A 16507-nucleotide genomic window follows, 5' to 3' on the forward strand; every position below is an offset into this window, starting at 1 on the left:
TAAAGGCGTTCGGCCAATAGCATATCGGCATTTCTGTGATTGACGTGTGACGCCGGCCAATAGCATCTCTGTGAGTGAGACCGGGTGACCTTAATCGACCAATAGCATATTCGCATCTCCGTGACTGACTGATAATTATTCGCACTTTTTTTTTTAAACGGTTGGAATGTATTGACAATTAATTTAAAAAAAAACACACATTTAAACCAATGACAATTCTTTGTCCTGCAATCGGCACATTTAATTTCATGTCAGCTGTTTTTCCCTTCAGCTGTACAAACACTACACTTAAATGGTAATATATTTAGACACCGTGAGTGAGACAGTCAGTGTGACGTTGTAAGACCAATAGCGTTCACGTTACTGCCACAAGTATCTACTGATGATTGATGATGTTGCTACTGTTGATATTATTGACGCAATTAAACGAGAACATTTCTACATACTCAATGGCCGGAATGTCGAATTGCTCGTAAAATTGCTCGTAAGGCGAGAGGTTTGTTCGTAAGCGGAGGACAAAAATCTCCCTGATCCACGCTCGTAAGGCGAATTGTTCGTAAATCAGGGTGCTCGTAAGCCGGGGGCCGACTGTATTAGTTATTTAATGAATATACAATAATGTTAATAAGGATAATGTCATGTTAAATAATAGGAGAAAGGAACAAAAATATGCAAAAAATACAAAAGAAAAAAAGGATTGTTTATGGTTACTGCAGCTATATTGGGGCGTACATAGAAATCTAGGAAATGATACCCTACTTCGCGGGTTTCAGACTTCGCGGGGGGTTGACAGCCCCCATTAACCACAAAGTAGGGGGGATCACTGTACTGTGTTATCCCTTTCCATTTCCATCCCTTGGCTGTAGTTGGGAAACATGGGAGGGCCGGAGTTGCCCTCTGAGAAACGGCCCTTGGACATCAACCTAACGTGGAGCCTGTAGCTGACAAAACATGATAAGAAGAAAGCAGAGTTTACACTTTGAATTCTAATTCATAGCAAACTAACATCTTCCCAATGCTCTGTTTTGTCCTCACCATACTTCTTCTGCCTCTCCATTTTCACAGTATGTGAGTTTCACTCAGAGACTGCAACCTTGACAACACCTTGGACAAGATTGTCCAGCCAATCTGTCAATCAGATCATGTCAATCAGATATGTGATTGGCCCCCGGTGCGACATCGACCAATAAATTGTAATCCAATCCTGCCCAGGAGTTACAACTATCAACTAACCCTTTTATACTAACCCTACTCCCCATGGCATTGTGATATCTTTCTTTCTTTTTAGTCCTCTTGCACTTCATGATGCGTAGAAACAACCAAAGCAAGCAGGTCTCTCCATGTGGGTCTATCATGGGTGAGATGACCTTGACCTTGACCAGGGTCACTTTGCAAGACTTAAGGTTGAGAGCTAGTACATCCAGCCACCAAGTGCGAGGGGCAGCCTATTCTTTTGGTCATCTCCAGCCAGCTTGCTGGGGGCTGAAGGCCAAGATGGTGCTAGTTGGATGTTCCTCAGGCAGGCGATATCACTGTACAGTGTACAACGTCCCTGACTTACGTTATTTTCATGTTGCAACGTGGAATACTGAGTTTTTTCATTCCCTCTTTATGGTATTTTCCCGGTTAGCACTCAAAACAACTGTCATGACCCTAGGGGCTTGGCTGTATTTATGTTGTTTTGCCTCCATCTGCTGGCGTTTTTTTAGGTAATTGCACTTATTTACTATTGCCGTCTATCCGCTTCCATGCAACGCGTGACTACAATGCTGGTGTGCTATTGGTCGGCGTCTCGGACGGAGATGGTGGTCTGCTGTTGGTCGGCCTCACTTGTTTCAAAATGGCAAAACAGTTTTGTTCGATAGTGAGTGGTTACAAAACCGTATTTATAGTGCATTTTACTGCTTGAAAGGGTTAGCCAAGGGTCACAAGATTGCTAGTGATGTTAAAGAGAGAATAAGAAGATGATTTACAGTATATGGAAACGATGCTGGAGATAACCCTGTTAGAGAATATGGACATAACAAGCGCCACTCAAAGGTAAATAAATCCTTTCTAAATTTTTTATTTACAATGTTTTCCGATTGTATACATGCATATTATATAAATGTAGCACTTACTATACTTTTTATGTACCAATTTTTAATATATATGAACAAATTAGCTGTTTTTACCTGGGGTTCTAAACGCTTAGCTATTTAAAATAGGTTTGGATTGCCAGTGATACGGTGAATTCGCCTTACGACCCCAACCGCAGAACGGATTCATCTCGAAACACAGGGGCCCACTGTATCTATAGCTGACACTTTTTAAATTTTGTTGTACATGGTACGTGTTACAATGACAATAAGAAACTATTCCAGTCAAGTCAAGTCCATTTGTAAAGCCTGAATCACCACAGTCTCAATTCTATTCTATTTTATTCTAAATTTAGAATCATTTTTGTTTATTAGCCATTTTCTACATTATAAAATATTATTCTTTTTCAACAAAATATTTAGAGTGTGTGTTTTTGGCTGCTGCTGCAAAAGAAAACACGTATGATACACAATGAGAGCTGCACACTATGGCAGACGTAGCAAGAGGGGAAAAAAATAAACTGACCGGTTCTGATTCATTTGGATGGTTTTGAATAACAGGGACTAATACAATTGGAACATTTGCCAATGCGGTTATCCGCCCATGCCTAATTACGGGATATTTATAGTAAGGCTGACAGGGTCTTTTCCTCTATGAATTTATTATAGCGGGTATAGGTTAGGTCTGTAACGTCAGAAAATAAGCAAACATTTTGTTTTCCAAAGGAAAAGCAAATTGACTTTATTATACACGAAGAAATTCTGCTTTCATAAAGAATAAAAAAAAAAAAAACAACTACATATTATTTACTATTGAGACAGTATAAAATTCCAAGGATTTGGTCAACTTAAATATAAACAAGGTATCAAAACGCAGACTTATTTATCAAATAATTATTGATTACGGTAATTTGATATTAATGACATAACTAATAATTTCACATTTTAATTATTTTAAGAGCAATGTCAAAACATTCAAAGCACTTTGCAGAAACAAACAATTGAGGGGTATAGGTAATAGTGGTTTTAAAATCACAAGTGAAAGCAATAAAGATAATGATATTAAACACATTTCTGCAGTCTTTTGTAAAAAAAATTCACATATGTGGAAGCAATTGTTTAGTTACATCTTTGTTAATAAACTGCCCTTGTAAAAAATATGTGTGAAAAGAACACAGCCCAAGTGAGCCATTGCTGATTTTTAGTCCCCTTACATTAGGTCAATCTAAATGTATCAATGGCATTGTGGGATTTTGCTCACCTTTTTAACCTTAGCCTGCTCCTTTTCAGACTCCTTCTCTGCCTTTTTGGCTAGTCTCTCCAGCTGTTTGGATGTGAACTGGTAACCAAACAAAAACATCAGAAAGAAATGAGTTTACAAGGTTCTACGGTACAATAACAATAATACCAACACCACTCCCTACTGAGCTTTATAAAAATCTCTTTGTGCATATATATATATATATATATATATATATATTATTTTTCTTCTGTTATTATTCTGTTATTATTATTACCTGAGAGTTTAGGCTCTCAAAGGCCAACATAGTACAATTTGCATATGACTCCAACATGTATGATGTTGATGAACATATCAAATAGGCTGTTGGCATAGGCCAGTGGTGTCAAACAAATTTTTATTTCGGGCCGCATTGTAGTGATAGTTTCTGTCAGAGGGCCGGAATGACTGTGAATTCAAATACATTTTAAGTGTGTTGATCACACATTTACCAAGATTTGATATCAGAAGCCGGCAAAAACTGTTCAAAAGAGATTTGGAGAATAAAAAAATGTTTGTTTTTCTTCCCCCAAATTTTTAAAAGTAAAAGACAACTTGCAATTTTGGTATTTTAGTCAGAAACCTGAAGTCACATCAGCATTTCAAGGGCCACAAAAAGTGAGGTGGCGGGCTGGATTTGGCCCCCGGGCCTTGACTTTGCCACCTGTGGCATAGGCGAACACGCTTTGCTCTTTTTCTTTCCACCCTTATCTTCCTGCCTTGCTTCGTTTTGTCCTGTGCTGTCTTCTGTCCTGTTACTGTAGCCTCTTGCAGATTTTTTTTTCCTTGAAATCCGACCAAGGAATTGGTCAGTTGGCCTCTTGAGTCAATTGACAAAATTTTCCAGATGAGAAGTGTAAGCAAGGGGGGAGCCTTCTTGCCTGTTTGGGAAATACGCCGCTGGATATGCCATAGACCCATGAAATGAGTGGAGGATGAAGTGTCTGTCAGTCTTGTCAATGGAGGATGCGGAAGAAATGTACATTACAGGAATTTTGACAACAGGGATCCTCCTTTTTGGGGTTGGTGGGTTTCCGATCTATCGAAAAGTTGGCCAGACGGGCGTGGCCAGATGGGAGAAGAGGCTGCCGGTCTTCTTTGAAGAAGTTGAGCGAGCAATCAACACTCAGACTCATGCTGTGAGTGACCTGAACTGCAAACTGGATGCAGTCCTTGAATCCTTGGACAAAATTGTTGTCATCATGGAGAAGTTGGCGTCTTGCATCAAAGAACTTATTGCTAATTTGGCAAATTGAAGTCCATTCAGAGTTTCATGCTGCAGATTAAAGGTCGATCACATTTTTTATCGGCCTGCTCCCAAAACAACAGCCGTCTGGACTCTCTTCCCCAGGAGGATGAGTTCTTCGAGATACTACAATCTCTCGCGTCCTTCTTTCAGGTGGCCTTAAGACTTTTAGTTGGACTGGACTGGCAACTCAAGGGCACTCTTACACGAACATCCACAGGTATCATACACGCATGATAAGCATATCTTCAATGTCACTGCTGGTCCTAAATTCCTACCCACAGGATGCAACCTGCTGGAGTTATTGCGTCATAAGCCCCTGCCCCCATGGCCACCCTCCCCCCAGTCATCTAAATGTTGTTTGAGATGTGTGTATTGTCTTGTTTTTTTTTTTTGGGCATATACAAGAAATTCTTTTTCCAGGCGTGTGCGATCTCCTCATTGGGGCATGGCCGAAAAATAGTTTTTTTTCTCTCCTTTACCATTGTGTGTTTTCTATTTTCTCTTCTAAGATCTCAGAGCACTACTCTTGTGGTGCATTGAACCTGGCCTTGTTGTCATGTATACCTTGTTAGTCTATGTCTTTCTTTGTTTCTTGGATAGCTCAAGCCAATTAAGTCAATTTTGCTGCCAAGTACTTGTGCAGTGTAATTAGTGTAATAAATACAAATAGAGTACATCTTGAACCTTGAATGTTCAGTATGACAGAAGTGCAACAATAAGTGATGTTAACTTAAAATAAGGAATGATATCCATGGGGTACTGAATCTTTGAGCGAGATTGTGTCATAAAGCCTGTGAGATAAGAATATTTCGAATTAACAGCATGGTGTGTTAAAATGTGATTAGACACCGCAACTGTGTCAGTATGAGGGCATCAAAAGTGTGCAGTCGTGTATTGCTAATTTTTGCTGGTGGCAAATGTCATGGACCCCAAGTCAGCGGCAAACATCGGCAACGGGTACCGTATGTCAATGTAAGCGTGATTAAGTTGCTAGTGTCCTGAATTGGCAATAAAACGTGAAAACAGATCAACCTTGTGTTGACTGGGGTTGAAGTAGTCTAGTTGTTAAGTTACGCTGCACTTCCAGAAAAAAAAACATGAAAGTAAAAGCACACATGAAATAATCATTGACACGCCTTGTATTATATCATGAATGTACAGGGAGTAGTGACAGTTCTGAACGGGATACCCAAACATAGCTCATTGTGACCCTAACGCAAGACATTGATGTGCAAACAATGTCACTTTTTTGTATAGTTTACATACCTTCAATTGAAAAAGTGTGTCTGTGAAAAGACAAAAAAGCAAAATTAGGATTATTGACTGGATATATGAACTGTGGACTCAGGTGATTTAAATGTTTTTGTGCAACAATAGAACAAAGGAAAAGGAAACCAAATCACTAAATAACTACGAAGTGAAAAGTAGCTATGTAATAGTATATAACTAATTGAAGTGAACCTATTAAAAAATCATTCAATGCATGACTGATTTTAATACTTCATGGCATTTCTGTTTTATTTGGACTTTTATTTTATGATGACAGCAAACAGTAAGTGTCAACAAGATTTCACCTGAAAAGCATCATGAAACAAGTAATCAAATGTAAAGTACCATATTTTCCGGACTATAAACCGCACTGGTATATAAGCCCCAGCAGCAAAAATTGAGCAAAAAAACAATTTTTGTCACAGATAAGATGCATTGGACTCTAAACCGCAGGTCATAACATCAGATATTTATGCAAAAAGATGTTATATGGAAGTTTTAAAAATGTTTTTAGAGTTTCTTAAAAAAACTTAATTGCTTGTCAACAGCAACATCCTCTCTTTAACAGATCCTCTCTTTAAAAGCAATTCTTCGATAGCATCTTCTTCTGTCTCCCAATGTTTGATTGCTAGATTATTTAGTGGACATAAAAACACATTGCAGATAATTCATGCATACAATCATAAATATTTAAATACAACCATATATACCTTACAGTAAATTTACATATCAAAATCTTTTATATACAATCTTTTTCAATGTAGACATATTTTTAAATATTTTAATGATTTAATTTTAAAACTCTTTTCGAGTTTTGTTTTCTGATGGCTAGCAAAAAAACAAACAAACGAAAAAAAAACACAGATAAGCCACACTGGACTATAGGCTGCAGGGCTCAAATCACGAAGAAAAAGTCGCGGCTTATAGTCCGAAAAATACGGTATATATAAATAAATCTGTAAAAGTCATCAAGATGGTGGTGTGTGGGATCAGCGTTAAGATATGTCTAACTATAACAATCCCATCAAAACATCCATTCATGTGTATTTCAGAAAGTCCATCCTTATTTTTAGACCTGTGTCACACAATTTACTAAATATACATACAGTGGACCTCCGGTCTATGACATCCCTGCCTTACGTATTTTTCAGCTAACGACGTGACCTGCGAAGTTTTTCGTCCCCTCGTTACGGTATTTTTCCTGCTTTACGACAAAAACAACTGTCATGACCCCAGAGGGTTGGCTGTATTTGTGTTAATCAGTCGGGCGTTTTTAGGTAATTGCTCTTATTTTCTGGTCCCGTCAAACTGCCTGCGCTGCAATGCGTCACTCAGATGCTGGTCTGCTATTGGTCTGCGTCACGACTATGTAAGATACTGGTCTGCTATTGGTCGGTGTCACTGTGAAAAGGGACTGTATCGCGTCCGAGTGCTTAAAATAACTATTTATAGAGCATTTCACTGCTTAATTCAAACTTGAATGGGTGAGCCATGGATCCCAAGATTGCTCGTGATGTTAAAGAGAGAAGTAAGAAGATTATTTACATGGAAACAAAACTGGAGATAATCAAGAAATACGAAGAAGGCTAAGCTAGGCTAGCCTACCCTCAATAAGGAGTATGGTCATAACAAGCTCGTCACATTAAGGTAAATGAATCCTTTCTATATTTTTTTATTTATGATGTTTTTTAATTGTATACATATATATTATTTACAGGGTGTTCCAAAATGGTTAACACCATTCTATATCCCCATATCTCGGAAACTACCGTATTTTTCGGACTATAAATCGCGACTTTTTCCTCATGATTTGAGCCCTGTGACTTATAGTCCAGTGCGGCTTATCTGCTTTTTTTTTTTTTTTGCTAGCCATCAGGAGACAATCTACTGGTCAAGCAAATGTGTGTATCTGTTCAAGGTGAACTGAAAAGATGTGAATCAATGGCAGAACTCAAAAAGAGTTTTAAAAATAGATCATTAAAAATATTTAAAAATATGTCGAAATTGTAAAAGATTGTGTATTAAAGTTTGTGATGTGTAAATTTGGTATCAGGTATACATGATTATATTGAAATATTTATAATTGTATGTATGAATTATCTGCAATGTGTTTATATGGTCACTAAAAAAATCTAGTAAATTGAACATTAGGAGAAATAAGAAGATGGTGTTGAAGAATTGATTTTGAGTTTGAGTTTTATAGTTAAATAACAATAAAAATTTTAAAACTGGACTTCCGGTGAGTGGCCATGGAGTGAACAGCACATCAATAGAGCTCCCCGCTTATTTTCGAGAAACGCCGTATTATATAAGTTATTAATACATGACAAGACAGACTGAATTTAAGGCAGCGTGGACAAGATGCCTGAATCGAGCAAAAAGCAGGTCTCACAGATTGAAACACCTCATTCAGATGGGGATGAGTTTGCCGTAAACAATGTGGACGGCCACCACGAGGCCGGGGTGCTAATGACTGACGCAACTTCTGCTAACCTGCTGACGATACTACGATAATTGAGAGAGTTTCGGCATGAAAATGCAAACATACTCAGCGAACTCAAAGATGAAATCAAGACTACGAAAGGCAGTATTGACGACGCCGAAATGCGCATTGCGGAGACGGAGGAAAAAGTGCAGGGATTAGAGGAAGTTGCGAGACAATTGCTAAAGCTACAAGCGAAGTTGGATGACAAGCTAACGAACCAAGAGGGGCGAGCAAGATGGGACAACTTAAGGATTCATGGGGTTGCGGAGGGCGCCAAGAATAACTCCGCGTCGATGATTGCGTTTGTGGAACATTTACTCAGAGAGAAGTTGGACCTACCCTCCGCCATCAAACTCAAGCTTGAGCGGGCACAACGCTCGTAGGGCCTAAAGACCCCCGCTGGATCTCCCATGAGGTCTATAATAGTAAAGTTTGCCAGCATTGGAATGAAAGAAGAAGTTTTGCAGAATGTGTGGCGCAAAAAGGACTTCCTGTACAACGAGAATTTTTTTCTGTTGACTACGACTATGCACCGGAGATCTTGCGTAAACGGCGGGAGTATACGGAGGCGAAAAAAGCACTACGGGAGAAAGGCCTACAATTTCAAACCCCGTTTCCTGCCAGATTGAGAGTGTTCTACGAGGGAGAAAAGTGTCTGTACAACTCAGCGCAGGGGGCCACAACCGACATGGGTCGGAGAGCACTGTGGCGGTGTACAAGCCTCCAACCAGCTGGATGGACGAATGGGAGCGACACTAGATTGTACAAGTTATATCTGGGCGATATTTGTATAATGTTTTTGTTCGGGGAAGCTCGAGAATTACTGTAAAATCTGGACAAGTAATGGAGGGCACACAACAAGGGGAAGCACATAGATGCCCTCCTTCTGAGACAAAAGAAGACCCTGGCTATTTTGGGGTCATAAACGAGACCTCGCGATTGTGCGCTTACACTGAGGTTCAGTCTGTTCTGATCATAATCTGTTATGTCTTTGTTTTTCATGTTAAAATCCTTGTTGGGGCTTGGGGTGTTGGGGAAATGTTCAAAAAATGGCCGTTGCCCTTTTAATGTTTTTTGTTTTCTCTGCAATTCAAATACAAATGCTTCTTGTTTGGTGAGTATGGTGTCAAGATTCCAGAGTAAAGGTGTTCAAACGAATCACAATAGGCCATGACTGCAATGAAAATAATAAGTTAGAATATTAGTGGTTTGAACCACGTTATAAAGAGAAAAAAGGTACTGACCCAGTTAAAATGACTGAATTGTTCGATTGGGCTTTTGCAAGAAACACATTTAAATGAGGCAGAGCACGCCAAACTAAAAAGAGATTGGGTGGGACAAATATTTAGTGCCTCCTATGAAGGATACAAGAAGAGAGGAGTGGCTATTATTTGTCATAAGGCCTTTGGTTTTATTTCGGAAAAAGTGCTTAAAGACAAAAACGGATGTTGGATAATGGTGATAGGCACTATCCGTGGCGTCACTATGACAGTTATGAACTTCTAAGCTCCCAATGAAGACCACCCACGATTTTTTAAAGAGATAGCTCAAATTCTTGCTGGACATTCGAAGAGGTATTTAATACTATATTATTATTATTATTGAGGTATTTAATACTATAATACTATGAGGTGATTTCAATTGTGTGATGAATAGTAACTGACATGATGCAAGATTTTGGCCTGGTGGACATATGATGTGTGAAAAATACAGGGGTCAGGGATTACACTCATTTCTCAAGAGCTCACAAAAGCCACTGAAGAATAGATTTTTTCTGCATCCCCAAACTGAAACCAGAGAATGTAGCATAAGGGGAGGGAATGTCACTGATGTGTGTGGTGATTTTGGAGTCCCTAACCCAATCAACAGCAGAGCTATTGATCAAAATATTGATAAATATTGATCAATAAACATAAAAAATCCTTAAAATTAGGCAAAGGGATTTATTTGAAAACCAGAGAATGTAGCATAAGGGGAGGGATGTCACTAATGTGTTTGGTGAGTTTGGAGTCCCTAACCCAATCAACAGCAGAGCTATTGATCAATATATGGTTAAATATTGATCAATAACCATAAAAAAATCCTTAAAATTAGGCAGAGGGATTTATTTGAAAACCAGAGGGTGTAGCATAAGGGGAGGGATGTCACCAATTTGTGTGGTGATTTTGGAGTCCCTAATCCAACCAAACTCAGAGCTATTGATCAATGTATGTGTAAATATTGATCAATAACAGTAAAAAATTCCTTAAAATTAGGCAGAGGGTTTTATTTAAAAACCAAAGAATGTAGCATAAGGGGAGGAATGCCCGTGATGTGTGTGGTGATTTTGGAGCATTTAACCCAACAAACAGTCGAGCTATTGATCAATATATGTGTAAATATTGATCAATAATCATGAAAAAAACTTTAAATTAGGCAGAGGGATTTATTTGAAAACCAAAGACTTAAGCATAAGGGGAGGTGTGTCACTGATGTGTGTGATGATTTTGGGGTCCCTTACCCAACCAAACTCAGAGCTATTGATTAATATATGTGTAAATATTGATCAATAATCGTAAAAAAAATCCTTAAAATTAGGCAAAGAGATTAATCTGAAAACCAGGAAATGTAGCATAAGGGGTGGGATACCACCGATGTGTTTCGTGATTTTGGAGTCCCTAACCCAACCAACAGCAAAGCTATTGATCAATATATGTGTAAATATTGCTCAATAATAATAAAAAAAAAATCCTTAAAAATAGGCAGAGGGATTTATTTGAAATCCAGAGGATGTAGCATAAGGGGAGAGATGTCACTGATGTGTGGGGTGACTTTGGAGTCTTTAACCCAACCAAACTAAGAGCTATTGATCAATATATTGGTAAATATTGATCAGTAATCATAAAAAAAACATTTGAAAACCAGCGAATGTAGCATAGGGGGAAGGATGTCAATAATGTGTTTGGTGAGTTTGGAGTCCCTAACGAAATCAACAGCAGAGCTATTGATCAATACATGGGTAAATATTGATCAATAACCATAAACAATTCCTTAAAATTAGGCAGATGGATTTTTTTGAAAACTAGAGAATGTAGCCTAAGGGTAAGGATGCCACTGATGTGTGTGGTGATTTTGGAGTCCCTAACCCAACCAACAGCAGAGGTATTGATCAATATATTGGTAATTATTGATCAATAATCATAAAATATTCCTTAAAATTAGGCAAAGGGATTTATTTGAAATCCAGAGGATGTAGCATAAGGGGAGAGATGTCACTGATGTGTGGGGTGATTTTGGAGTCCCTAACCCAACCAACAGCAGAGCTATTGATCAATATATGGGTAATTATTGATCAATAATCATAAAAAATTCCTTAAAATTAGGCAAAGGGATTTATTTGAAAACCAGAGAATGTAGTCTAAGGGTAAGGATGCTACTGATGTGTGTGGTGATTTTGGAGTCCCTAACCCAACCAACAGCAGAGCTATTGATCAATATATGGGTAATTATTGATCAATAATCATAAAAAAATCCTTAAAATTAGGCAGAGGGATTTATTTGAAAACCAGCGGATGTAGCATAAGGAGAGGCATGTCATTGATGTGTGTGGTGATTTTGGGGTCCCTAACCCAACCAAACTCAGAGCTATTGATCAATATATTGGTAAATATTGATCAGTAATCATAAAAAAAAAATCCTTAAAATTTGGCAGAGGGATTTATTTGAAAACCAAAGAATGTAGCATAAGGCGAGGGGTGTCACTGTTGTGTGTGGTGATTTTGGAGTCCCTAACTCAACCAACAGCAGAGCTATTGATCAATATATTGGTAAATTATGGTCAATATGCATTGAAAAAAATTCTTAAAATTAGGCAAAGGAATTTATTAGAAAACCAGCAGTTGTTGCATAATTGGAGTACTTCATTGATGGTTGTAGTGATTTAGGAGTGTTTACCCCAACTCAAAAAGGGGAGCCAGTCTCATTTTGAGGGTACAGTATAAATGATTAACAAGCATTTAAAATAAATCCCCAAAATTTATCAAAATAATTTATTTAAAAACGAGTGTTGTAGTGTGATCATGAAAATGTCATGAATGTGCCCAGTGATTTTGGACTCCTTATATTAAACAGTATTGGAGCTATAGATGAATATACAGTTTATTAATGATTTTTAAGTACAAAAATTGTCCAAAATTAAACAAACGCTTTTTTATCCAAAAGCACTGTCCCAATATGTTTATGTTAATGTCTTTGATGTGTTCGTTGAATTCATAAACACAAATTGTGGCGTTATTGTTTTTTTTCCCCCCTCCTCATCTAGTAACTCACAGACGGTCCCTTGCGCGCTCGCCCAGCCTCTGCTGCTCATAGAGATCAATTGCGTCTTTTCACCGAAAGAAACGGTTTATTTTACAAATGTCTTTTTTTTTTACATTGTAGCTGGTAGTCCGTGTTATGAAGGAGGTATAAAGGCGACTTTGGTGTTTCGACGACGTTTTGTCTGAGAGGTATTGATCGCGAAAGTCCGAATCTGCCAATATCTTGCCAACTTTACTTAAGTTCCCTTGTTCTACTGGAGGACGTCAATGCACACGTGGGTAACGACAGTGAGATCTGGTGGGGTATGATTGGGACGAATGGCCAACCCGATTTGAACACGAGCAGTGCTTTGTTATTGGACTTCTGTGCTCGTCACGAATCGCTAATCGCAAACATCATGCTCAAACATAGGGGTGTCCATATGTGCACTTGGCACCTGGAGAGAGAGAGAGAGATATATATATATATATATATATATATATATATATATATATATATATATATATATATATATATATATATATATATATATATATATATATATATATATATATATATATATATCGGATTTGCGGACGCATGTTTTGGAATATAGAAACATAATACGAGGAAAATAACTAGTAGACGGCATTTGGGTTACTGTCCAACTAACAAGCTAAAAACAAAATTATGCCACGAAAAAACGACAAATTTGATAACTAAGCGAACAGGCTCAAGACACAATTATGCAATTTTAGATAATATAAATGGTTAGTCAACGATTCAACGTATTTTGAGGGAGTGGCCCGTCATTATCATTACATCATCGTATTATCGAAATTACGTCACATAAATGAAAGTCCGTTTGTTCAAAACTGATTAAAAAAATATGGTTGAAAAGCAAGCGAGTATTCAAATTTTCATCAACCTTTCGTTTTCTGCACAAGTACGATGCCAGGTCCCTCAGATTCAATGTTCAGCCGAACCGTATTTTGTCTGTAAAAACTTGTCATGTTGCTGGTGAGTTTAAAACACCAAAAGGTGTCAAAAATGACCTACCGTCCATGTCAAAACGTAGACGTATTGGTTTCTTGTCGAAAAATTAGTCGCCTGATTTATTTTCGTTTAAGCCAAACAGAACTTCCCAGGTTTGAGTGACGTAATTGCGTCTTCCTCGCGTGTCCTCAGTTCGTTCGGTTCCCCTTTTGGGGTGATACTGCCACCTGTTGCCGACAGGAAATTACACTTTGCGTTTTTTGTTTGAAGTTGAAATAATTTCAATACAGAGTAAGAAACGTACGAAAAACAACTCTGAACAATACGCAAACAATAGTAGAACATGTCAAAGAACAATACAGAGACAGTGAATCCAAAGAATATAAAAAGTTAGAGACAAAAACAAAAAGAAAATATATAACCAAATGAATATTCTATCTAGGGGTACAACAATTTATCTAAAAACGTTAAACGTATCACAAATCTCTATTGTTTTCTGAGCCTTTTTATCGTCCAAATATTTAATTAAAACACATGACAACAGTGTTTTCTTTCAGAACATTTGGAGCAATGAATGCTGTATTTTGACAAAAACAATGATACATTAACAAATAAAAATAGCTACTGGGCCAGTTCTAGGTTCGCAGAGTGGCAGTGAAAACACCAGAGAGGGAGTAAATTGTAAGGGAAGTCATTTTGCTTCCTAAAAACATATTTCAGCGAACCAGTGTTACTCAATACACAAATAAACCTTAGCATTTTTTTGCAGTATGACTACATTTATTGCCATTTCATCCTACAAGAACATCATTTTGAAGTTGTAGGCCCGATCACAGGCATGTTCGCTGAATGACCTTAGAAGTGCTGCCATCAAAAAGCCCTGAAATGCACTTGAAGTCCTCCTGTCTGTGCTGATAGATTTTTCTGACTGAATACTCATGTTTAATTTAAAGGGTGTAAAGGTACCTTCTCTGAAAACAAATCTGATTAAAACATATAAAAAAAAAACTAACTGAGCTATTTGTAGAAAATCAAAGCAGTTGACATTTTTTGGTGACAGTACACAGAATATACTGCTGCATAGCTTTCTACTGAGGCCTTTTTCAGGCATCAGACAGATTTCATTTGATGTCTGTGCAATGTCCAGGATTTCTCAACACAGCAGCTGTCTCTTCTTGGATGGGTCCTCAAGCACTAGAAGATTTGGAAGTTAGGTGACCAAGCCTGAAGCCATATCCACTCTGCTCAGTTCCTTTGAAAAAAAAATTGCTTTGTGTGACAATGGTGTGAGGAGTCAGATTAACTGAAACAGAATCTTCCTTTTGAGGGTCATTTCTCAGGAGCCTTCATCCAGTATAATTTTCCAGGCAAATCACAGATAAAACCTACATGAATAACATAGTTAATATTAAATGGGTTTTTTTCTTCTAATACAACTAACTAATCCCTCTGCTGGTGTCATTAAGAGTGCATCTGGAGTCTCAGTGGGTACTTGCACCTAGAAGTGGCAGCAGCAGCTGTCTACACATTTAGACATGCACAATATCTCTCCAGTTTCCTTACCTTTGATAAAGCAGCTTTGGCAACAGTTGCACTCTCAAAAAATGAAAAACTTTACAAATACTTTTCTAACATGTTCTTAATAAAAGAAAAAAATAACCACTGCAACAGTAAGAAATGCACACTTTTTACTTTTAACATTTTTAACAGACCAGACAAATGCATATCCATGTGTTTGATCCCAGTCAACAATACAACATAAATGGCTTGTTTCCTCTATGAAAACCATTAGAAAAAAATACATAAGGAATACATGGTTGGAGATTTATAGTAAGGCAAACAGACATAATTAGGTTTAGACTGGCAACGTCAGTCAGATTTGAAAGGACAAAAAGTCCATGTGTACTGCTGAAGTACCGTAGTAGACCACAAGTTGTGAGTCTCCTTGAAATCATCGGTTTTGTTCTTGTGGCACTGCCTCCCCACTGGCACTCAGTACAAAGTTATGCAAGCTGGAAAATGTAGAGTTTGGCTTCTGGTGGTTGGCTCTTTTCTGCACTTTGCTTTGAGTCAGCGGGTGGACCATGGATATGTGAATGTTGAGATTGTGAGCCTTCTCAAAGCGCTTGCTGCATATTAAGCAGGCAAACTCGAGGTCAGCCTCTGCCTTGTGTTTAGTCATATGATATTTCAATGAGGCCCGCTGGCGGCACTGAAAGCCACAAACCTCACATCTGTAAGAGAACATTATTTCAATGAAATACTTGTCTTTTGAAAATGAGCAGGTCTTTTATAAATGCATACAATTTTAAAACCCCATATATAGATGTATTTCACTAAGTGAAAAATGAAGAAACAGAAGTTTAAATCAAAATGTAAAATTCAATAGATTCACAACACAAAAGTGCAGTATTTCCACTACATTCATTTTGGAGCAGCGGGCTGCCATTCCTAAATCTTAAATTAATGTTTTGGAAACAATACATGCAACAGGTCATACAAACCAGTGCCAAATTGGTAAAGGCAAAAAAAGCATTGCATATTTGACACTCTGTAAAAGTAAATGGACTTTTACTTATATAGCGCTTTTCTGCTTTGGGTACTCACAGCGCTTAACGCTAACTAGTCGTTTACCTACTGATGATGCAGCATCAGGAGCAATTAGAGGTTCAGTGTCTTTCTCAAGGACACTTTGACATGGTCTCGATGGTCGGGAGATCGAACCCATTGCCTCTCGGCTAGAAGACGACCACTCTACCACCGAGCCATGCCGCCAATGGTCCCGGCTGAAAATATTTCTTTGATGTTCGTGGTTAGACTGGCATAATTTACAGCAACATGGGCTTTATATATTTTTATGTAAAAAAGTAATT

General features: G+C 37.9%; 2 protein-coding genes across 4 annotated transcripts in view; both read right to left on the reverse strand.

Annotated features, from left to right (window-relative positions):
* The window catches only part of chmp1a (charged multivesicular body protein 1A), a 60443-nt gene extending 46619 nt beyond the window's left edge, over window positions 1-13824 (reverse strand). The window contains exons 1-3 of the mRNA XM_088417157.1: window positions 13698-13824; window positions 5873-5892; window positions 3340-3417 (exon numbers count right to left, since the gene is read on the reverse strand). Of these exons, the coding sequence (XP_088273283.1) occupies window positions 3340-3417; window positions 5873-5892; window positions 13698-13704 (105 nt within the window). The 5' untranslated portion in view covers window positions 13705-13824. The remainder of the gene's footprint in view (window positions 1-3339; window positions 3418-5872; window positions 5893-13697) is intronic.
* A 1481-nt stretch (window positions 13825-15305) lies between these two features.
* znf276 (zinc finger protein 276) overlaps window positions 15306-16507 on the reverse strand; it is a 71580-nt gene continuing 70378 nt past the window's right edge. For all 3 annotated transcript variants that reach the window (XM_088416548.1, XM_088416546.1, XM_088416549.1), the window contains one exon: window positions 15306-15868. In XM_088416548.1, the coding sequence (XP_088272674.1) occupies window positions 15586-15868 (283 nt within the window). In that variant the 3' untranslated portion in view covers window positions 15306-15585. The remainder of the gene's footprint in view (window positions 15869-16507) is intronic.

This window comes from Hippichthys cyanospilos, chromosome 6 (assembly GCF_059441005.1).
Source record: "Hippichthys cyanospilos isolate Australia breed blue-spotted pipefish chromosome 6, RoL_Hcya_1.0, whole genome shotgun sequence".
In the NCBI taxonomy this organism is placed as follows: domain Eukaryota; kingdom Metazoa; phylum Chordata; class Actinopteri; order Syngnathiformes; family Syngnathidae; genus Hippichthys; species Hippichthys cyanospilos.